The sequence below is a fragment of the Uranotaenia lowii genome, chromosome 2 (genome assembly GCF_029784155.1).
Source record: "Uranotaenia lowii strain MFRU-FL chromosome 2, ASM2978415v1, whole genome shotgun sequence".
In the NCBI taxonomy this organism is placed as follows: domain Eukaryota; kingdom Metazoa; phylum Arthropoda; class Insecta; order Diptera; family Culicidae; genus Uranotaenia; species Uranotaenia lowii.
In genome coordinates this window covers 113,805,321-113,830,921 of record NC_073692.1, presented here as the reverse complement: position 1 = coordinate 113,830,921, position 25,601 = coordinate 113,805,321, and the positions used below count along the sequence as shown (strand labels likewise).

At 33.6% G+C, this 25,601-nt stretch overlaps 1 protein-coding gene across 1 annotated transcript in view; it reads left to right on the top strand.

Annotated features, from left to right (window-relative positions):
• LOC129741790 (opioid-binding protein/cell adhesion molecule homolog) overlaps nt 1-25,601 on the top strand; it is a 404,129-nt gene that overhangs the window by 313,056 nt on the left and 65,472 nt on the right. Inside the window, exons 6-7 of the mRNA XM_055733577.1 lie at nt 13,047-13,202; nt 13,566-13,694. Of these exons, the coding sequence (XP_055589552.1) occupies nt 13,047-13,202; nt 13,566-13,694 (285 nt within the window). The remainder of the gene's footprint in view (nt 1-13,046; nt 13,203-13,565; nt 13,695-25,601) is intronic.

Sequence of the window (25,601 nt, the reverse complement as noted above, 5' to 3'; positions counted from 1 at the left end):
ACTTTGTAGGCGGCATTGAGGACAGTGATCGCTCGGTAGTTCTCACAGTCCAATTTGTCACCCTTCTTGTAGATGGGGCATATTACCCCCTCCTTCCACTCCTCCGGTAGCTGTTCTATGTCCCAGATCCGGATTATCAACCGATGTAGGCAATCGGCCAACCTGTCCGGGCCCATTTTGATGAGTTCAGCTGCGATGCCATCCTTCCCATCCGACTTGTTTCTATTCAGCTGGCGAATGGCTTCCTTAACTTCACTCGTCGTTGGGAGTGGCTCCTCTTCGTCGTTGGCTACGCCGGCGATGTACCTTCCCCCACCGTCTTGATCTCCTGCATGTGCGCCGTTCAGGTGTTCATCGAAGTGCTGCTTCCACCTTTTGATCACCTCACGATTGTCCGTCAGGATACCCCCGTCCTTATCCCGGCACATTTCGGCTTGCGGCACGAAGCCTTTGCGGGATGCGTTGAGTTTCTGATAAAACTTTCGTGTTTCTTGGGAACGATGCAGCTGCTCCAGCTCCTGGAGCTCCTCCTCCTCCAGGCGGCGCTTTTTCTCCTGGAAAAGTCGGACTCGCTGCCTCTTCCGCTGTCGGTGATTTTCCACATTTCGACGGGTGCCTCTTTGCACTACTTCCGCCCGCGCGGCATTTTCTTCGTCCATCACCCTCCTACACTCCTCGTCGAACCAGTCGTTCCGTCGAGATCGCTCCACATAACCGATGACGTTCTCCGCCGCACTGTTGATGGCTGTTTTGATGGTATCCCAACAGTCCTCGAGAGGGGCTTCGTCAAGCTCGCCCTCTGCCGGCAGCGCTGCTTCGACCGATTGCGCGTAGTCTGCCACGACCTCAGGTTGCTTCAGTCGCGCGATGTTTAACCGAAGCGGGCGCCGGTTTCGCTTGTTGTTCACTACGGAGACGATTTTTATACGATGTGATGGAAAATTCCAGTTGATAAAAATATTAAATTTCCGTCAGCCACTGTTGCTTGTGAAAAATTTAAATATCGAATTAACTGACTGGCAAATGTAATCATGAAGCAAAAAAAACATAAAAATCATAGAAATAGTTCATTTTTAAATTTTGACTTTTGGCCAGGTTTTTGGGTAAAATACTCCTGTGTAGAGCGCCCAGAAAAAAAGTTTTTTTTTTTGAGATACTTAAAATAACCAATTCTATGCATTGACAAATTTTGACATCAAAGGTTCACACAATTCTTAAAACTTTCGACGCATGTACCACAATAAAAGATCTGATAAGCATAAAGAACCTTCATTATGATTCGAAAAAATCTGTTGCTCCCGTTGATTGCAATGATTTTTTCGAAAAAAAAATGCAAAAATTACCGAAAAATGTGACCACCTTTCCTCCTCTTCCGATCAAATCAAAATCGCATTCAATTTCCCTATCCACCTTTGGCATCGAAAATCATCACCATCATTTACCATTGTGAACAACCACCGGAGCGTATTGTAATGTGGTTCCGTTTTCCCGCACTTTGCATATTTCCACCTTCATTCACATTCATTCACTTCCGCCATGATCATCATTGCCCGGCTCAATGTAGCGAGCGATACCGGTTGTACCAGAAAACTGGCCATTTTATCCACATTTCCGGGAATCGTTCCGTGCGCTGGCACCGCACCTTTTTGCCGGTATTTCTTTATTTTTTGCGCGTCCAAACCGCCACACAATTTCCAAAATGGGAGACCATTGCCTAAATACCTGAATGAGCGCGTATGAGGCAAAACCTGGCCTGAAGGTAGGGTCAAGTGACAAATTATCTGCCAGACCGAACTGTCTCGGTTTAAAAGAAATATTTTTTCTAGTGGCTTTTTTTCAAAGTTTTTCTCTCGTTCCACATGATCTAAGAGATTGGAAAGATTGCAACCCAATTTGTGGCTTATAATAAGAAGAACAGTTCTCGCCTCGAGTTCATAGAGCTGGTATATTCTACCCTGAACACGGCATTGTATCGAGCAAAAGTCCGTCCGGTGTAAGATTTTTTCTGCCGCTACCCACTATCGCCCACTCATATCACCTTCTGCTGCTGCTTTCGAGGCCCGGAGGAGAATTTATGCAAATTACGGAATTCAAATGAGCATAACAATTTAAAGTATATTAAATATATTGCGGCAACATTATACGCCATGGTTTCGGTGTATGTGTGGCGGTTGGCGTTTTTGGTGGCCCAGCTCAGACACATACAACACACCCATCTCTCCCACACACACACATAGTCACAGACAACCGAGAGTCGGAAACTTTTGGCCCGAAACATTTTGAAACATGCGATGTCAGGCCGAGATAATTTGGTCGGGCTCCGATAATCCGATTGTCGATAATCCGATTAAAATATGATCCATTCTGTGGAATTGGAAACTTTGGGCCCCTACTCCGGAAATGGCTCAAGTTTCAAACTGAGCGAATAAAAACATGCCCTAGTTTTGCAGGAAATAGCAGCAGCGATAGGAAACAGCAAAGAAAAAAGACAAACCAGAAGAAGACCGACTATCAAAGGTTATGCTCGGTACTTTTACGGATGGAAATTATTCGGGAGTGAAAAAAAAAATTAAGCCGGGCATCATTAAAAAAACGGGTAAGTGTGCTCCAGGTTGTTGAGATTTCGATTCAACTTTTTTCCATGGAAATGATGATCATTGAAGAAATAAGTGTTAAATTAAGTAGACCCCTCATAATTATGTCTGGCATCACTGGAGATTATTTCTGAGTTTTAAATATATATACTCCTGGCCTTAAAGCTGGAACTAATTTAAAATTCTTCTTTTGAGTTAGAACTAAGGTTGCAAAAAAAATTTTCAAAACGTATCCGGCTGTTCAAATTTGGGCTCTTTTATATAAAAACCTGTCAAAATTCGGGCCTTTGATTTCAAAATTTTTGACCAAAAATCTGGGTGAATTAGATCTAATCCTAGGAATTTCTCAACAAAACTTAGAAAAAAAACTTGAAAAAAAATGTTCATGAAATTTATCACCGTTTTGAAACGTGTTTAAGGCTTCTAAAAAACCTTCCATGATAATTTTTTTTTAACTTTCCCAATTTTTTTTATTTTTGATGCATAAATAAAAAAATATTACTTCAAAATTTGTTTTTTTTTGTTTGATTTTGGCAAATAAATTGAAGAAAACCGGGATTTTTCAATCAAATCCAAGCAACTGGGCCGGACGAAATTTTCTCCCACATTATGAAGGGGAGAGTGGGGTATCATGGGTCACTTTTTTCTATGCTTCATAACTTCATTACTAATATAAATGGAAAGTTTTTCTACATTTTCAAGCCATTTTTGATATTTTTTAAAGACATTGTTTTTTCAAGTTTTGACTGTTTCAAAAAATGTATTTTTTTTTCTGGATTCTGAAAAACTGTGGGGAAACGTGGGTCACCAAATCCAATTTGACTAGATAACGTGCAAAGTCTATGAGCGGACCCAAAACTGAAAATTCATAATTCATTTACTCATTTTAAAGTAATTATAGATGAAGAAATAAAAAAAAAGTTGTGTAAGGCTATGATCATTTAGAATCCGGACAGTTACAAAGTGTGTATTTTAAAAACTATTCATTTGATCGAAAAACTTTCAATGGAGTAAATGAAGATGTTTATATGACATTTAATGTAAAAATATAAAAAAAAAATGTTTATCAATGATTTTAAGAAATACTCTAACTTTTTCATAAAATCTCTTTTTTATCTTTGCACACTTTTTTCAGTCATGTATTGATTTATTTTTTTTACCACAGAAGCAAAACCTTTGCAAAATCAGGACATTTTACACAAGCTCTCCAGGGAAAAGAAATTGGAATCTGATTGGAATCTTTTCATGAGTAGGCATTGGTTTGAGACCCCTCCCTCTTTCATGAAGGGAGGGAGGGGCCCCCCAAACAAAAGACAATTTTTTGCATGACTCAAGAACCCATCAAGCAAATGGTATCAAATTTGGTTTAGGGTGGTATTTGGGAACGAGGAATCTTCCTATGAATATTGGGTACCCCTTCCTCCTCTCAGTGGGGTTATAAGAAGGGGGGCTACCTTACAATTTTTCATATAACTCGAAAACTGATCAAGATAATGGAACCTAATTTGGCACGGGAAGGTATTTGGATACGAAAAATATTTCAATGACTATTTGAGACCCCTCCTTTTTTCCAGTAGAAAGAGGGAGAGGGCCTCTATCATATTTTTTTACATAACTCAAAATCTAATAAAGCAAATGGAACCAAATTTGGCATGCAATATTTTTTTGATTTTTTGAGACCCCTCCCTCTTTAGTAGGGAGATTTGAAGGGGAGAGGAGACCTCTTTTATAATGTTTTACATAACTCAAAAACTAATTAAGCAAATGGTATCAAATTTGGCATGGGCGGGTATTTGGGAACGAGGAATCTTCCTATGAATATTGGGTACCCCTTCCTTCTTCCAGTAGCGAGGAGAAAGGAAAAAGGGAGGAGAGTTTTATACAATTTTTACTGCATAACTCAAGAACTACAACAGCAAATGGAACCAAATTTGGCATGGAGAGATATTTGGCTACGAGAAATGCTTCTATGAATATTTGGTATCCCTCACTCCTTCAAACAGGTGGATGAAAAGAGGAAGGAGAGGTCTCCCTTACAATTTTCAGTACAACTGGAGAGTTGATCGAGCAAATTGAACCATATTTGGCATGTGAGGGTATTTGGAGAAATGTTTCTATTATAAATTGAAGCCCCACATTTTTTCAACGGAAAGATATAAAGGGGGAAAGGGGGGCTCCCATACAATTTTTTGCATAACTTGAAAATTAATCGAGTAAATGAAACCAAATTGGGCTTCAAAAAGTATTTGAGTACGAAAAATACTTTTTCTATGTGAAATAATTCATTTCTTGCAGTAGGATGAAAGAATTGGGAATATAGGAAGGGAAGAGGAGGCTTACATAAAACTTTTTTTTTTAAATCCGAGAAATGGACAAAGCTTAACATGGAAAATCGTTTTGGTATGGTTCTATGATCATTAGACACACCATCCTCCTTTCAGTGAGTAGGTTCATAGGAGAAGGGACAATTTTGTTAGCATAAGTTCTCAATTTATAATTACAAAGCCAATAAATGGAAACAAATATGGCATGGACAGGTAGATACTTGGTTACGAGATATGTTTCTACGATTGTTATAGACCCTTGCGCTATACAGTGTAGAGAGGGGAAAAAATGAGGAGCCTCCTTATCAACCAATGAAACTATATTTGATATAATAGGATTTTAGGGAACGAAAAAAATGGGTATGATTATTGAGACCCCTTCCTCTCACAGGAAAGGAGGAAAGGGCCTCGAAAACAAATGACAAATGCTTAGATTACTTCAGAACCGATGAAACAAATGGTATCAAACTTGACGTGGGAGGGCATTTGGGTATGGAAAATATTTCTATGATTTTTATAGACCTCTTCTACTTTCCAGTAGGGATTTAGCAAGAAGAGAGGGAGTCTTTCTTAATTTTTTTTTTAACAAAACTCAAAACTATTCAAACACATAGAACCAAATTTGGCATGTTATGGTATTAGGCAGGGCCATAGGAAGAACCGACTCATGGGGGGGGGTGGGGGTTTGACTAATTTTTACCTGTAATTTATTGTCTAAAAAAACACGAATAAAAATAATTGAAACAAATTATGTTTGTAACTATATGATTATTCGTTTTTAAGTACTCTTTAATAGTTTTTGTATGAAATTGTAACTTAAGAGAAGACACAAATGCCACAAGGATGGTAAAATGTCATTAATAAAACCTTAAAAAAAGAAACTTTTTAAAAGCGGTCCTTAGCCCAAAGGGTGAGAAAATTTAAAAAAAACCTCTAGGAACAGAAAATGAAATTTGCTTACATCGATGGTTAAATTTTTAGAAACACATCACATCTGGTAGATCTTAAACATCTGGTAGATCAAAGTTATTTGATTAGAGCATAAAATAAGATCTTTTTATGATAGCCTTCAATGTCTCAAAAAAAAAACTTATTCTATACTCAAATCAAACAAGCTTAATCTTCTGAACTCTTTTCCAAATTCCAAGATTCTAACCTTCGATGAAAATAAATAAAATTTTCCTGAAAAAAACAATAAGAGAAAAAAAAATACGAATCAAATTTTTTTGATGCAAAGTTGAACTACATTTATGATTTTAGTTTGAAATTTGGCTTTAAAAAAGCTACAATACTAATAATGTTAAACAACACACAGAAAAAATAAAAAAAAAATTGGGCACATTTTTTAGGTGAAGATCAGCTAAATGTTCCTTAAACAGGAAATATTTTTCATAAAAAATCAATTCCATACTAAAAATCCTGTGGATGATTTTTTTAAATATAATTTGGAATATTTTGCATGAATCGAAACTTACAAAATTAACTCAAATTCTACTTTATATTTGTTATTTTCAGCTGAATTGTGTGTACAAACTTATTCTGATTAAAAACTTTGAAATCTGGACATGGAATTGACAAGCAAATTTTTAATTTTGTGTTCTCTTGAATTTCTCAACAGTTTTATGTGGATTGAAAAACTCATTAACAAGCTAAATTTTTTTCTGAATTTCAAATCTGAATTCTGAACCTGAATTCAAAAATTGAACTTTGAATCTGTTTCCAAATTTCTATACGATTTCCAAAATGTACAAAAAATACAATTTCCGAATTTTAATTCCAGATCAGAATTTCATGAGCCAAATCTTAGAGCCCTTATTAATGAATCTTCTGTAGTGCTGGATTAATCTTAATTTATTATTTCAATTATTTATTTTTGTGAATCTGATTTAAAATATTAATTTCGAATAATGAATCAGACTCTGGTGTTCAATTTGGGATCGCCACTTAGAAGCTTTCAATGTTTAAATTTTGTGTTAGATTAAGTTTAAGAATTTCGAATTTGAATATAAAACAAATTTCTTCTTTTTCCATGTTTCGAAAACTATTATCAAAGTATTGAAAATGCATTTGATTTTCGAAAAACATGATTCAAATTTGATATGAAATGCAAAACCGAATTCAAACAACGATTTCAAAGCAGCTTTTCGTTCCTCATTTCTTATGAATATTCGAACTGAAAAATAAGAATCCTAAACTTGATACAAAATCAGAAATACGAAAATATGTAGAAATACAATTTTGGTTATAGGAGTATGGAACCAGAACCTCCAAAATGGGTTAAATTTAAAATTTAATATTCACCTGAATTTCTATGATAAGGTTGCCATATTGCCCAGTTTTAACCGGATTGGCCCGGATATTTAATATAAAATTTGGGGAAAAGTCCGGTTTTTCAAGATTTTTGATGAGCAATTCCTAGGTTTTGACCAGAATTGCTTAGTTTTGGCTGGATTTGTTCGACAATTTTGAAATCAAATACCTGGATTTTGCCAGGTTTATATATATAACTGCCCGGATTTGTCAGGCGCGGATACGTGCTAAAAAAGATCTGGCAACCTTTTTTTATGAACAGGTGAGAAAATTTTGAAAAACTGTAGCAGAATTTTGAACTTGAAATGGATTTTTGAGGTATTTGTATTAGGTTTTAGTTTAGATAGTTGCTCTTGTATATCTTGGCTCTATTATCATAATTTGATTATGAATTTAAAATTTTGAGTGTAGAGTAGAATACCTCGCATGCTTTTTTGGACCCTCATGGGGGGGGGGGGGTTTAACCCCCAAACCCCCCCCCCCCCCCGTTCCTACGGCCGGTATTAGGTAACAAGTAATATTCCAATAAATATTAGGCACTTATCCCTACTTCCAGTAAGGAAATATTAAGAGGGAAGGGTGGCATCCATAATTTTTTTACATAATTGGAGAACTAATCTAACAAATGGAAACAAATTTAGAATTGGAGAATATTTTTGAACAAGAAATGTTTTTATGAGTATTTGAGAACCCTCCCTTCTCAAATAGAGCGTGGTGTTATTTCTCACATTTTCTTACATAACTGAAGAATAAATCAAGCAAATGGAACCATGAATAGTATCAGAGTACGTTAAAATCCTGACATGTTTTTGAAGACAAATATCAAAAATACATATTTGAAATATTGCGAAGTATAAGTTTTTTCATCATTCAGTTTCATTTGCCGTTGCAAATGTTGTTTTCCTATGAATTTACTCAAATATAAGCGTTTTTCAGCATTCCCGAAGTAAACTAAGTTCAATTGTGTGATTCCATCATGATTACTACTCTTATTAATCTTTCTTTTTATAATTTTATTACTTTCGTTTGATATTCTTTCTCATTCAAATAAAGTATTGCCCATTGATTTCATTAAAATTGAGAGCATTCGAAGACTTGTTGTATCTCAGAAGCTAAATTTGAACTTTATAATCTGAAACATATGGAACGAAAAAAAAAGAATAAAAAAAATATAAAATTGACAAAACTGTCCGCATTGACCATTTTGACAAAACTGACAAAATTGAAAAATTAACAAAAATGAAAAAAATAGCAAAAATGAAAATAAAAACAAAAATGACGAACATATTGCCAAATTGACAAAATATTTTAATAAAACAGATAAAATCGATCAAATTGATTGAAAAAATTGGTGAACTTGACAAAATTATCCAAAACGAATATTTTGGCAAACTGAAATAATTTAAGAAAATTGACAAAAAAATTATGAACTCGACTAACAGAACTATATTGACAAAACTGAAAAAATTAACTGAAAAAAATAATAAAAAAAACAGTCAAAATTGCAAAAATGTCAAAACTGGCACAACTGACTAAATGTTCCAAATTGAAAATTTCACAAGATTGATAAATTTAACTAAACTTGTTGACATAATTGATGAAACAGAAAAAAATATCTTAGTTGACCATTTTTTGTCACATTGACAAACAAAATCAATTCAAAATCGACAAAATTGACTAAATTGGCAAAACTGACAAAATTGACAAAATTGACAAAATTGACAAAATTGACAAAATTGACAAAATTGACAAAATTGACAAAATTGACAAAATTAACAAAATTGACAAAATTGACAAAATTGACAAAATTGACAAAATTGACAAAATTGACAAAATTGACAAAATTGACAAAATTGACAAAATTGACAAAATTGACAAAATTGACAAAATTGACAAAATTGACAAAATTGACAAAATTGACAAAATTGACAAAATTGACAAAACTGACAAAATTGACAAAATTGACAAAATTGACAAAATTGACAAAATTGACAAAATTGACAAAATTGACAAAATTGACAAAATTGACAAAATTGACAAAATTGACAAAATTGACAAAATTGACAAAATTGACAAAATTGACAAAATTGACAAAATTGACAAAATTGACAAAATTGACAAAATTGACAAAATTGACAAAATTGACAAAATTGACAAAATTGACAAAATTGACAAAATTGACAAAATTGACAAAATTGACAAAATTGACAAAATTGACAAAATTGACAAAATTGACAAAATTGACAAAATTGACAAAATTGACAAAATTGACAAAATTGACAAAGTTGACAAAATTGACAAAATTGACAAAATTAACAAAATTAACAAAATTGACAAAATTGACAAAATTGACAAAATTGACAAAATTGACAAAATTGACAAAATTGACAAAATTGACAAAATTGACAAAATTGACAAAATTGACAAAATTGACAAAATTGACAAAATTGACAAAAATGACAAAATTAACAAAATTGACAAAATTTGCAAAATTGACAAAATTGACAAAATTGACAAAATTGACAAAATTGACAAAATTGACAAAATTGACAAAATTGACAAAATTGACAAAATTGACAAAATTGACAAAATTGACAAAATTGACAAAATTGACAAAATTGACAAAATTGACAAAATTGACAAAATTGACAAAATTGACAAAATTGACAAAATTGACGAAATTGACAAAATTGACAAAATTGACAAAATTGACAAAATTGACAAAATTGACAAAATTGACAAAATTGACAAAATTGACAAAATTGACAAAATTGACAAAATTGACAAAATTGACAAAATTGACAAAATTGACAAAATTGACAAAATTGACAAAATTGACAAAATTGACAAAATTGACAAAATTGACAAAATTGACAAAATTGACAAAATTGTCAAAATTGTCGAAATTGTCAAAATTGACAAAATTGACAAAATTGACAAAATTGACAAAATTGACAAAATTGACAAAATTGACAAAATTGTCAAAATTGACAAAATTGACAAAATTGACGAAATTGACAAAATTGACAAAATTGACAAAATTGAATTGAATTGAATTGAAAAAAAAACTCTAAAATTGACAGAAACTACAAAAATGACAAAATTGACATTAAAGACAAAAATGACAAAAATGGTTAAAATGAAAGTAATAAAAATGTCAAGAATGACAAAAATTACAAAAATGACTATCATGATGAAGACGACTAAATTGATAAAAATAGCATGAAAGACAAAATTAGCGATAATTACAGAAATGACAAAACATTTTGACAAAATTGACATAAAAGATTTACAAAATTGATTAATTATATTGGTAAATTTGATGACACCGACCAAAATTGTCCAAATCGACCAAATGGCCAATTTGAAAAAAATTGAAAAAAAAGTGAAAAACTTGACTAAATTAACTCTATCACAAATTGAAAAAAACAAAACTAAATTGACAAAATTGCAAAATAAAAAAAATTGAAATAATCGACATAATTCGAAAATTAAGAAAATTGTCAAAATTGAAAGAATTGACAAAATTTACAAAAATGGTTAAATGACAAAATTGAAAATAATTAACTTTCAAAGTTTTCAAAATGTTTCTATATCATAGTTTATTTGATCGACTATTATACCCTACGTTGCCGCATCGTGTTCTACTCTAGCAGTTGTAGTTTTACCCAATTATTTTTTCAATTTATTCGCTTCCTTCACTTGAGAGGTTGTATTATTTGAAACACATGATTAGGCATCTTTTTAAGTTGTATTCTTTATTTAAATACCTCTTCCATTTTATGTGTAAAAAGTTATTATATCATAGAAACAGGATCATAAAAAATATTCCAAAATTCAGTCATTCAAACATGTCCATTAAATTGCAAATGACGTTATCAATATGACAATTATGACTATTAATAAATGCTCTATTCTCTAAACAATTCCTATTTACTAAATTTATTTTGGATTTACTGCGTCCAAAATTCTTCAATCCTTATTCAAAATTTATGAATGAATCATTTGTTTATTATTTTGTGTAATATGTATCGAAATATTATTTACAGGCTGTATGGAAGGCAATAATCCACTGTTAAGTGTATTAAATCGGTTTTTTCATATTTTATTTGGCATAAATTGAAATTTCATTTAACAAATGGAGCCAAATATTGCATGTGACGATATTTAGAAACAAACAATGTTTTTTTTTATGAAAGTTCGTGAGCCCTCCCCACATTGGAAAAGGTAGAGGGTGGACATTCCATACGAATAAAACATACATTTTTTATTAAAGACCTTATGAATCGTACAAAAATACAGTAAAAATTTCAGATCTTGAATAAAAAAAATTAAAGGTCTACTTTCGCTAAGATGAAATCATCTTGAATTTAAAATTATACCAATCAAAACAATTAAATAATTTTCACAAATTTCATTTTGGCCGGAGTAAATTTCAAATCCTTCTTTGTCACTTGGAGTTGGAACATCGCGAGAAAGAAGGATAATAAAAAACTATGCAAAAAACAAATGCATTGGAATAAATTGAACGAAAGCTTGTATACAATAAAATTGCATACTATATTATTGCATAAAACCTTTAAATCAAGTTATTTTTCATCGAAAACTTTAATAAAATCTAGTATACAAAAGGTGAAATAACTCCCATCTTCTCCCATTTGATTTTTGAAATTTACATGAAATACTTCAAACTTTGTTTATTCCCCTTTTCATGATTTTTGGAAATTTCAAATGGGGGAGGGGGGTCTGGTACAAAAAAAATAAATTCATATTTGTTTCAGCCTTATTTTAAGAAGGTGTAGCAAAGCACACCGAGTCAGCTAGTTTTCTATAAGTTATTTTTATAAGTCACCGTTATTTTTGTTTGTTACTCAATTTATCGGTCTTATCGGTGTGAAATGATTTCCTTTTAAGTAGGGACATCTTAAGGTAATGAATTTTTTTTAACAGATTAATAAAAAGTAAGAATAATTTAAATATGGTGAAAATGAGCGGATAGAATTTGTTTAGAAGCATTATCATCACATATCAAATTTTTGGTCAGCACGGGCCAACTACTATGAAGTGGTAGATACAGACAAAGTTGCATTTACCACCATATACGAACTGGTCAGATGGCTGCAATGATATAGGATTTGTCTATGTATCGTGTGTTCAACATCTATTTGCTAATTGTTAGTGAATCTCGTTTTTAAGCTTTTTTCCTCAGATTTTAGCTTTTTTGCCATGAGAGGATTAGAGATGAAAGCTCAAATCTGAGAAAAACAAAAGTTTCAACCTGAGAGATGTGCTCCACACGGATTCCATAGCATCGCAGGGGCCTGGAACTGGTTCCTGTTCTTTAAAGTTAAAATCGATCATTTTTGCACATGAGACCTCTTTGTTTCTGAAACCCTCATACATACCTCGATAGCTTATGATCTGGATGTTATACAAAAATATAACGTCAATACTTATAACATTAAGTTTATTGAACTTTATTGAGTAGCAACATATCATTTAAAATTTTGTGTACTTAAACAATGTTGCTCTATCGAATGAGCTTTGATTTAATTTATCTCCAGTAATAATTGTCTAATTATTTACCTAGTACAATTTTAATTTCTTGGAAACCCTTCCCTCTCCAGCTCATTTGCTAGAAATCTAAGTTATTACCGGCTATTACCTGCTGCGCGGTTGAAATCTCCAGAAATATCCTTGCCCTTTAATTCCTGCCATTTTCCGACGACTGAAACCTGCTAGCAGTGTCTCTCGTTCTCTCTCACCTTGGCATAATCAAATCTTACACCTCCGTATTCATTATTTAATTTCCAATTAGTGCCCCCGGCGATTGTGGAATCCATGACCAGCAACGATATGGTGGTTCGGGAGGGTTCCAACGTCACCTTGGCATGCAAGGCCAAAGGCTTCCCGGAACCGTACGTGATGTGGCGTCGAGAGGACGGCGACGAGATGTCCATCGGGGGCGAAAACGGTAAGAGGCCAATTAATTACTCCTTGTTATAACGGCAATGGCGAAGGCGGGCTAAACTGGGTAGGTGAGTGTCATCTTTCAGTCAGCAGCCTTCGTGTCATGAGGTGAGGGTGGCTTGAAAGACAAATCCACCACCAGGCAGGTAGTCAGCCAGTCGTTGGGCGGATGAATGACAGTTTGAATGATTGTTATTATGATTGTTATTGGAGTGCGTGGGTTTGGCGCTGTCTCCTTCCCGGAGTCGAGGTGGGGCTAGCTTTTCAATTGCTCACATCCCCAAAGCCCCGAGGATTAAGCGCTAACAGGTGTTTTCTTGAACTAACAGTGTGTTTATTACCTTCCCTCCCCCGCTTCTTCTTGCAGTGAACGTGGTGGATGGGGAAGTTCTTCACATTACCAAGGTTAGCAGGCTTCACATGGCAGCGTACCTGTGCGTTGCATCCAATGGTGTGCCCCCGTCTATCAGCAAACGGGTTCAGCTCCGGGTACAATGTAAGTATGATCTAGATTTTTTTTTAATTTTAAATATGGGTTAAAAGATTTGAAACAGCAATATTTAAAAACAGTTTATTTTAAATGTTTGGTTCCGTTCTATCATCTCCGTGTCATTCGAATAATTTATAAACTATGCAGTTAGTGGACATTGTCCACATCCACTGGACAAGCATGGGAAAACCTATTCGCTACAACTGTGTTAAATGTCTTGGTCTCGAATTTATGACCATCAGCTCAAAATATAGTTATTATAGCGTACAGCTACTGCTTGCAATTGTTTGGGTTCAGATTGAAGGATTAAACATTATTTTGAAACTTAACTATTGTTAGGAAAAATCCACAAATTTTCAGCGTAGATTTTTTGTTGAGCGGGTCAAAGATTAAGTTTTTCACAAGGACAACAACAACTTTTTTTTTATGAAGGATTAATCACCGTAATTTATGTTTGTAGATTTAATTTATCGGCCTAGCGGTGAAAAGTGATGTCCTTTTTAGTAGGGACATCTAAAGATGGGGAATTTTTTTCCTATAGGTTGATAGAAGGTTAGATGAAATGAAAGATGTTGAAAATGAGCGGGTAGAATTTATTTAGAAGTATACCATCCCATATCAAATTTTTGTTCCTCACGGGCCTACTACTATGAAGCGGTAGATACAGATAGAGTTGCAACTACCACCACACATTAGTAGGCCAAGCGTGGTCCGCCCCACAAGGGAAAACTTGCAGTGCGGACAAATAAAAAGATGGTATGTGATCGCTCCCATTAACTTCGTCGACTTTCGAGACTTTTTCCAAGGTTTCCACGACGTTCAATTCTACCACGACGCTTATCATAAATCCGATACTTCGACAGTAATCTTTAAACCTCGACACCGTTTGCTACATCCGTCTTACAACCAGGTTCCAGGAATAGAGAGCTGGCTCATGTCTTGCCAGCTTTCAGGAAAACTTTTCCCACCGCCCTTCTTCTGAGGTTTTTCCTCAAACCCAATGCATTGTCTGGGCAAAAAAGACGCGTAGTTTAAGCATTTTTTTGGTGGTCGTAGTCGACCATCCCTGACCAGGCCCACCAATGGTTGCTAAACCTCGAATCGAGTACATTCAGCAACATATCTATGAACCTATCATCGCACCAACAGTCGCTAACTTGGATCGAGAAATAGCATTCGAGCAGTAGGTTGTTACAGGATGCGTTCATGTAGCAACCCGATAGCAACGCAGCCGGTCGTCGCTATCAGAAAATAAACAAACACAAATGCCAACCTGGATGGCAACAATGGGTGCGAAAATCAGTAATTAGATAAAACGCAAGGAATATTGAAAGAAGGTAGTGCCGAGAGCCATATTGGATTTTTTTCGTGACGTCACTGTTGCCAAGCTGTCGAAGGTTTATACTGGTATTTAGAACTCAAATTTCAAAGTTAAACACATTAAAGAACTAATTTAAAATCCAATTTGATTCGGATTGTATTGTTAGGCCACTAGTTGATTGTGCTATGAGGTTTCTTTGTGTTTAATAGACGGCAGTGTGTATTATTCATGATTTTGTTATTGAATGCACTGTCATGCTCTATGTGAAACGAGCAAAATTAATAATTTTCCCCTTTCATTAGGTCTGATTGGTAGTTTATGGCAGTGCACCTCATCGTCATGATTTGAATCTAATATGGTGTACCATATGAATTTCTAATATAGAACAATTAATTCCAACAAAACCATTGCAACCTTGGTTTACTAAATTCCAATAAAAGATTGTGGTTGGATTCGAAAAATATTATTTTTGGTTATTTTATGTTATCAACGATTCAAACATAACTGATTTCAACATTTATAAGCAAAATTTTGAACTAATTAAAGTTTTGTCAATTTGAGTTAGGATACCTCAGCAACAATCGTTTGAATTAAAGCAAAACAACTACTACATTCTACTGTATGAGTATCAGTCTTGAAGAACAAAAATGTTTTTAGAATTGTGTGCCTTCAAAGTTGAAAACATCTTCAAATTTTTTTAATTGCTAACAAAAAAGGAAAAATTTCCATATAAATTCACAGATTATTGGCAACAGTGACGCGACGTCACAGGTGGTACTTATACTAAAGCAAGGCTGCCTCGGCACTACCTCCTTTAAATATTCCTTGGATAAAACGCAACCAATCAAAACATCGTAAATACCGACCGAAATAGCAACGCCCGGTGGGTTTGGTAATTTTTTTTAGCTCCACGAAAACGCTTTCATTCATCTATGGGTTTATGTATTGATCTAACTTTTGCAGCATATAAACTTGAAATTAGAAAATACGGCGATCTGCAATTTTTTTCCAAAAAGATATGATGAAAATAGGAAAAGGAATCAAGTATCCTCATTCTCCTCTATTTTCTATCAAGTTATTAATTGATTAATATTAGTTACTGGACAAATTTAAATAATTTTGTGCTTAGCAATGATCATAATTCGAAAGAAACATACATCTTTTGTTTTGGCTCGAGGGATAAAGTTAACAAAGAACCTTCATTTTGGTCAACTTTTTCTAAGGAAAATGGGGAGATTAGTATTGATTTAAAAAAAGACATAATGATGTTTAAATTATACTCTTTTGATTGACATATTGGAAAAAAGTGAGAAAAAAAAAAAGATCCTCGAGTCACTTTTTACTTAATTTTTCAAACAATAACTCAAAAAATAAATTTTCCAATTTAATCTTTCTGGAGCCACCGGGTCTGCGTTACATCTCTGGACCCACCTTATGAACATCGTCAGTTCTACCTGTAAACTCTAACAGGGCTAGATTGGTTATGCTGTGCCGGAAAATACCGCCCGAAGTTCGCACCTTTAGTTGAGACTACCAGATATCTCACCTGGAGATTTTCCGCTAGTGGAATGTTTAGATGAATGGTAGATTAGCAAATGAAGGTACAAAATCACCACTGGGTATGTTGGTCCATGCAGATTATTTTGAAAAATACACAAACCTTTGGCTTCAAATTATATTTTTCTTCACTTTTATTGTGGGAAACAAGCTTTTTCATTATTACTTAGGTCTGAGGGTCAAAAAACGTCAAGAAAAATGTGTTTCTATAAACTTAAATTTCAAATTCTTTATCAAATTTTGATAAACGACTAAATAAGCGAATCGAGAGATCAACAAACTCGAGTCATAATTAGAGCAAAACATCAAAATCTTATCCCAGGTCCACAATTATAGGACTGTCAGAGCCGGATAAAGACATCTGGGGGCCTGGTGCAATTTTCCTAGGGGTCCTTTTTTTCATTTTATTTAAAGATATATCTGTAACCGTTCGTAAAAATAAAAATCTTGTTTATTTATTCTACAAAAAAGTTATTTTTTTGCTTCATAAAATACAAAATAGAACTGCAGAACGTTTGTTAAAAATCGAGAGATCAATCCTGATAAGCAATTCATCGTCACATTAAAGTTTCTTCAGTTGATAAAGTTGAAGTCAACATTTACATCCAAATTCTCCTTTAGTAATATACTTGTCAACCATAAAAATATAATTTAGAGTTCAAGTCTAAAATTATTGTGCAGAATCAAATTTTTAAAATTTTTAAAAAGTGGCTTCAGTATTTAAAATTTAAAACTTTAAATAGAATATATGAAAAACGAATAAAAAAAAGTTCTGATGAAGATTCAAAATCTTAAATAATAAATTAAAAATAAAAATAATAATTGATATCATTTTTTATTTCCAATAAAACGCAATATTGAACAGCAGAATCTCAATATCGATCGAAGGAATTATTAAAATTACAAATAAATACTGAAGAATTTTAAGAGTCCAAAGGCCAAATTGGAAGATCAAAGAAAAACTTTTTTTTTTTATTCCTCGCAATCAAAATCAGAATAAAGATAATGATTTCAATATAAGTATTCTATTCAAATTCAGTTAAAGGATGAAAAATGTTCTAAAAAATAAAACAGAATTCAGCAATAAAAGTTTTAAAAGGCAATTCAGTGCCAGAGCTGGAATAACGGCCATATGCGTCGAAGAATAGACGAGGGATCATTGAGTACTTACTTAGTAAGTAAGTAAGTAAGTAAGTAAGTAAGTAAGTAAGTAAGTAAGTAAGTAAGTAAGTAAGTAAGTAAGTTAGAGCTAGGTATATTCAAACTTTAGGAAAACTAATGATCATTGTTATATTCAATCAAATCATTGATCGTGCCTCTGAGAAAAGAAACAGATCCATGCTTCAAAACTCGATAATCGAATGATGGCAGATAGTTTTGAATTCGAAAATCGAAAACTTAAAGACCGTTTAAATTATAAGTAATCAGGTTATGAAATCTCTGGATCAAGCTCCGTACTTGAATTAAAATAAAAATTAAAATGAGAATGAGGATTATTGATTAAAATTGCAGTTTAAAAATTGTGAAGTTTAGATTTTCCTCAAAATAGTGAAAAAAATGTAATCTTTTCAAAATCAATTATGATTTGAAAATAAGTACCTATTGCATTGTCGAAAGTTTGAAGACATGAAGCATTTCTTTACCAATTTACCGTTTGAGGCCTTCAAAACCAAAGGCGTAAAACTAAAAAAACGTCAATTTTGTTTTTAAATTAATAAAACATATGGATTCTTCATGTTTTCAATTATATTTGGTGAAATTTTCAGATTCATAAAATTTTTTCGTCATACTTTTCCGATCGAACGACAGTTACAACTATCTAGAAAATGTACAAAAAAACGAGAAAAAACTAAATTTTAAAACACGTTTTTCTCGAAAATAGCTGTGATGCAGGTATAACTCTCAAGCTCTAAGTGCTTTTATGGGACTTGAATAGCATACTCTCTAATGTGAATTAAATTGTTTTCCCCAATGCATGTTTACGAACATAAAATTTTGGAACTTATGAACTTTTGTGTATGGTTCTTTAGCAAATTATGCATGCATCTGAGGAAAATTATATAGAAAATAAACTTTACCTTCGAGCCGTTTTGTTTTTCTATAAAATGTGTGTTACAAACACTAAGTTACATATCCTGAATCAATTTATGTTTCGGAGGTTAGCCCGTTCTAGTTTAAGCTATAATAAATTTTGTACTTTTAATATAGTTTGCCAGTTTTGATAGCTGTTTACAGAAAAACTCCTCGAAGAGCCCCCTTGAGCCGAGGGGCTCGGGGCAATTGCCCTCTCTTAATCCGACGTTGAAGACTGTACTTAAAAAACGCTATCAAAAGTTATTCATAAAATTAAGTTGTTATATGATTTTAATCGCCGTAATTTGTATGATTATAATTTTAATGGCATGTGCGGCGGAATGAAAACTAGAGAGAATTTATTTTATAGAATTTGCCTGTCTATCCACCTTTCTTTCAAATTCTATAAAATAAATTCTCTCTAGTTTTAATTCCGCCGCACATGCCATTAAAATTATAATCATACAAATTACGGCGATTCAAATCATATAACAAACAATCATTGGCAAAAAGAAAAAATACAACAAGAAAAAATACGGTTCAAAAATTGACACTTGGCCAAAAAAAGTTAGAACGCGGAATAGATAAAATGTGAAATGCGAAAAAAATCGACAAGTAGCAACTATTCGCAGCGAATCTGAAATAATGGCAACGTCGATAGAACTGTTCTCGCATAAGGAAAGCTCAGTAGGCCCATGGGTTGCTACGTTTTTGCTCGTTTGAAGTGTGCGTAAAAACACGCTCACGGTGCCCCCCTGGACCGTTATTATAAAAAAAAGTGACCATCAAAACCAAGTATAGGGCTCGATTTCTTAGGTTATTCTACACCTCTGGGCAAATTTTTAAAAAAATCCCTAGTCGAATTTTCGAGAAATCTTGATTTGAAGTTTTTAGGTCAAAAAATCCAAACTTTATATATCTAAATGAATTTCTGTCTGTCTGTCTTTCTGTCTGTTCCCTATAGACTCAGAAACCACTGAACCAATTTACGTGAAACTTGGCAGATGAGGGTATTGGAGGCCGGGGAAAGTTCCTATTATGGTGTGGGACCCCCTCCCTAACAGGAAGGGGGGGGGGCCTCCCAAACAAAAGACAATTTTTTGCATAACTCGAGAACCAATCAAGCAAATGGTATCAAATTTGGCATGTGGTGGTATTTGGGAACGGAAAATATTTCAATGAATATTAGGTACCCCTCTTTCCTCTCAGTGTGGTGATAGAAAGGGGGGAGGGGGGCTACCTTACAATTTTTTATACAACTCGAAAACTATTCAAGATATTGGATCCAAATTTGGCATGGGAAGGTATTTGGATACGAAAAATATTTCTATGATTCTTTTAAACCCCTCCCTCTTTACAGTAGGAAGATATAAAGGGGGGAGTGGCCCTCTTTTTAATTTTTACAAAACTCAAATACTAATCAAGCAAATGGAACCAAATTTGGCGTGGGCGGATATTTGGGAACGTGATATGTTCTAATGATTGTTTGAGACCCCTTCCTTCTTCCAGCGGGGAGAAAGGAAAGAGGGAGGGAAGTTCCATAAATTTTTTATTGCATAACTCTAGAACTACAACAGCAAATGGAACCAAATTTTTCATGGAACGATATTTGAGTACGAGAAATGCTTTTTTGAATATTCGGTATCTCTCAATCCTTCAAAAAGGTGGATGAAGAGGGGGAAAAGAGATTTCGCTTACAATTTTCAGTATAACTGAAGATCTGATCGAGCAAATTTGAACCAGATTTGGCATGTTTGGGTATTTGGATACGATAAATGTTTCTATTATAAATAAAAGCCCCACCATTTTTTCAGCGGAAAGCTATAAAGGGGGAAGGGGGCTACCATTATTTTTTTTGCATAACTCGAGAATTAATAGAGCAAATGAAATTAAATTTGGTATTCAAAATTTGTTGAGTAGAAAAAATACTTTTATATTCCTCACTCCTCCATTCAAAGGGGCGAATGGAAGGGGGTTGGTAGTTCCTTTCAAGTTTATGCATAACTCAAGAATTTACATCGCAAATAAAACCAAATTTGGCATGGGATGGTATTTTAACAAGAGAATTTTTTTATGTCAAACAATTCCTTTCTTGCAGTGGGATAATAGAATTGGAAATAAAGGAAGGGACGAGGAAAGCTGACATTTAACTTTTTTTTTTACAAAATCCGAGAAATGGACAAAACTTAACATGGAAAACCATTTTGGTATGGTTTTATGATTATCTGACACACCATCCTCCTTTCAGTGAGTAGGTACATAGGAGGAGGGAGGTGAACCCAATACAATTTTTTTTAACATAACTATAGCATAATTTATGCATTAATTTATGCTATAGCATAAATTGAGAACTTATGTTAAAAAAATTGTATTGGGTTCACCTCCCTCCTCCTATGTACCTACTCACTGAAAGGAGGATGGTGTGTCAGATAATCATAGAATCATACCAAAATGGTTTTCCATGTTAAGTTTTGTCCATTTCTCGGATTTTGTTTAAAAAAAATTTAAATGTCAGCTTTCCTCTTCCCTTCCTTTATTTCCAATTCTATCATCCCACTGCAAGAAAGGAATTGTTTGACATAAAAAAAATCTCTTATTAAAATACCATCCCGTGCCAAATTTGGTTTTATTTGCGATGTAAATTCTTGAGTTAAGCATAAACTTGAAAGGAACTACCAACCCCCTTCCATTCGCCCCTTTGAATGGAGGAGTGAGAAATATAAAAGTATTTTTTCTACTCAACAAATTTTGGATACCAAATTTAATTTCATTTGCTCTATTAATTCTCGAGTTATGCAATAAAATGTATGGTAGCCCCCTTCCCCTTTTATATCTTTCCGCTGAAAAAATGGTGGAGCTTTTATTTATAATAGAAACATTTCTCGTATCCAAATACCCTAACATGCCAAATGTGGTTCAAATTTGCTGGATCAGATCTTCAGTTATACTGAAAATTGTAAGCGAAATCTCTTCTCCCCCTTTTCATCCACCTTTTTGAAGGATTGAGGAATACAAAATATTCAAAGAAGCATTTCTCGTACCCAAATATCGTTCCATGCAAAATTTGGTTCCATTTGCTGTTGTAGTTCTAGAGTTATGCAATAAAAATTGTATGGAACTTCCCTCCCTCTTTCCTTTCTCCCCGCTGGAAGAAGGAAGGGGTCTCAAACAATCATTAGAACATATCACGTTCCCAAATATCCGCCCACGCCAAATTTGATTCCATTTGCTTGATTAGTATTTGAGTTTTGTAAAAATTAAAAAGAGGGCCCCTCCCCCCTTTATATCTTCCTACTGTAAAGAGGGAGGGGTTTAAAATAATCATAGAAATATTTTTCGTATCCAAATACCTTCCCATGCCAGATTTGGTTCCAATATCTTGATTAGTTTTCGAGTTATATGAAAAATTGTAAGGTAGCCCCCCTCCCCCTTTCTATCACCACACTGAGAGGAAAGAGGGGTACCTAATATTCATTGAAATATTCTCCGTTCCCAAATACCACCCCATGCCAAATTTGATACCATTTGCTTGATTGGTTCTCGAGTTATGCAAAAAATTGTCTTTTGTTTGGGAGGCCCCTCCCCCCCTTACTGTTAGGGAGAGGGTCCCAAACCATAATAGGAACTTTCCCCGGCCTCCAATACCCCCATCTGCCAAGTTTCACGTAAATCGGTTCAGTAGTTTCTGAGTCTATACGGAATAGACAGAAAGACAGAAAGACAGAAATTCATTTATATATATAAAGTTTGGATTTTTTGACCTAAAAACTTCAAATCAAGATTTCTCGAAAATTCGACTAGGGATTTTTTTAAAAATTTGCCCAGAGGTGTAGAATAACCTAAGAAATCGAGCCCTATACTTGGTTTTGATGGTCACTTTTTTTTTATAATAACGGTCCAGGGGGGCACCGTGACGCTCTCAAACCATTGGGCTCGCTATACATGGGAATTCTCTTTCTGGGTTTCTCATGTATAGTTAGCTAATGCAGAGCAAAGGCGGGAGCAATTCATGGGAGCTTTTCATCAACATGCCCTTTAGCCTAAAATTTCAACACCTATCAAGCTTTCTCCTATTGGCGCACTAATGCCTGTCTATCCACCTTTCTTTCAAATTCTATAAAATAAATTCTCTCTAGTTTTCATTCCGCCGCACATGCCATTAAAATTATAATCAAAATGAAGTTGATGCATGAAATTTGGGTACAGTCGTTATTCTCGAATTTCGAATTTTCAATTAGATAAGACTTGACGGTTTTGACCGAATGTTTTTACTTCATTTTCAAAATCAAAGAAAAATTTAAACTGCACGTGTTATCGCTAATGTTTTTTGATAAAAGAAATTAAAAGTTTTTTTTCGAGTTTTTCTTCTTCTAGATATTGATTGATTTAATTTAATTTATTAATTTGTCTGGATAATGGGTTTGTGTTGTAAACTGTGAATTCGAACATCCGGAATTCAAGGTTTTGAGATGAAATGGCCTGAATTCGTCCCTGCCCGGATAAGTGCGGAAAATATCTGTTTAGCTTAGGTTTAAATCATTTCCGATGTTCTGGTTCCAATTTTTTCTTTTCATAAAAATCTAAGTTGGTTGCCTGTGACCAGATTGTGGAATCTGTATCCAGTTTCAGTTTCAGTTTATTTTTCTTGATTTTCTGATCGGTTCATCATTGACAAAAAATTCGTGATTCGAACCTTGGTTTTGCAACTTAATTAGGTTCATTTCACGTGTTCAAAACTCGTCATTTTGGAATATGAAAAAAAAAATAGTTGACATAACAAACCATTTTTGAAAATTCATTTGAAATTTTTAATTCTTAATTCTAATTCTTACTTACTCTTAATTCACTAGTTGAATTATGAAAAAGCAATTGAAAAAAATATTTTATAAAAATACTCAAAATTGAAATAGAATATTTCGTTATTCTGTCTATTCTGTTGGTAACGATTGGAAATATTTGTTTTCAATTTAGATTCAAGAATTGATTTAAAAATAGGAATTCAAAATTTTTATTCAGGTTCTAATTGCAGAATTCATATTCTGAATATGGATTCAAAATTGCCCAAAACAAAACACAAGTCATGTAAAAATCACTATTATAAAATATGTTAGAATTCATTTTCAAAATTGAGTTCTTTGAAAAATTTCAATTTAAATATTAATTTATTTTTTACAGGATTTAAAAAGAGAAATAAATTTTTGATGCACATGCTAATTAGAGATGATTGTAGACAATTAGGGGTGATTCATCTAAAAGTATTGGTACATTGAAGGGAAAATTTAAATCTGATTATCAACCAACAAACATCTCCAAACACCCAAATAATATCTGTTCAAAATTTACTACATTTATTTTTTCAAAGACGGCTACTCATTTAACCCTCCAAAGCTGTTCGGGTCAATATGACCCGAAGCACACATTTCAAACATCTTTATCATCATTCCAATATACTGAAAAACTGGGAATTTCGACAGACCAAATATGTTCTATGAAAATAATGATCAAATTAATGCCAAAAAATTAAAATTTGAGTTTTTAAAATCGTTTCATTAGGAAAAAAAAATACAGCTAAGAAAAGTCAAAATTAGACGTCGATTTTTAAAGTAAGATTTTTTTCTTCCGGAAGATCTGAGATAGCGGTCAAAACTTTCATTGGCCCGCAGCATATCTATACATTGTCGGATAAATAGATTCTTGACAATTTCAATCATCAATGAAACATCTAAAAACAGAAAAGTTGTCGAAAGTTATGAGTATTTGAAAAATAAAATTGATTGAAAATTGAAAGAATGATAATATCATTAAATATTGTTTGGATTTTATCCCATATTTTCTCTATTGAAAAATATCTGTTGTGTTCACTCGATGGAAACTTTTGAACACAAGTTCTTGTTTCTTCTCTATTTGTGATTTAGAGATTTTAACAACAAAGAGATATTTATGCTTTCATACAGATTATTATGGTTTAAGCTGGTTCATGATTATAGTGATTAAAAACTGGCACCTGTTTAAGATCTAGAGCTTCTACTATGGAAGCCGTTGCATTCGTACGTTTAAAAAAATAGGTCGTTCTGTGTATTCCTCACGATGTTCGTAATGGGTTACTTTTCTTTGATTAACACGTTCGTCGCCACGTCACCCATATTCGGCAGACGGGTGTATTTCCTGGGGGGCCCCGTCACAACAAAAAGCAGGTGACGCTCTCTTACTTGAGTTTACCGCTCAGCTTCGCCACACGTTTCAAATATGGGAGTTCTCCCTCTTTGCTTTCTCTCTCAGAAAAATTGTTTGGGCCCGGCTAGCAAAACTACCAAAATGAGCGTGGCGACGAACGTGTTAAAATGTATGAACTCTCTGGAACCACCATCAACACCTAGGCTTGGACTTCAGTAAGGACCGTATTCGAATAAAATGCAACACTTTCATTTGTAAATAACTTTTGAACGGATAGATGAAAATTGATGAAATTTTCATTGATACTGCCTGGAAATATTTTGTTGAGATGTGCAAAATTTTGTGGCGATCTGTCAAGTAGTATTTGAGATAGCGTCTTATGAAGAAATTCATTGAACAACATTTTAAGACAGAATCGTGGAAAATCTAGGGAAGTCACATTGAAAGGCGTCAAAACAGCTGGAAATAAACTTTGCGATCAAAGTTCATGAGCTCGATTGTTCTAGCAGTCCTAAGCATCTAACAGGAAGCTTAACTGTTTGATTCGCCCAACAAACAAAAAAAAATAAACAGACCAAACATCGTGTCTTAATGATAAAAAAAACTGTTCACCGAAAAAAAAACAAAAGTTTTAAACAACAAAAAATAAACAGACCAAACATCGTGTCTTAATGATAAAAAAAACTGTTCACCGAAAAAAAAACAAAAGTTTTAAATTTGGCTGATGGTCTGTGGAAGATGAAAATCAATAAGTGGTTCATAACGATTGCAAAATTGTTGGCCATATA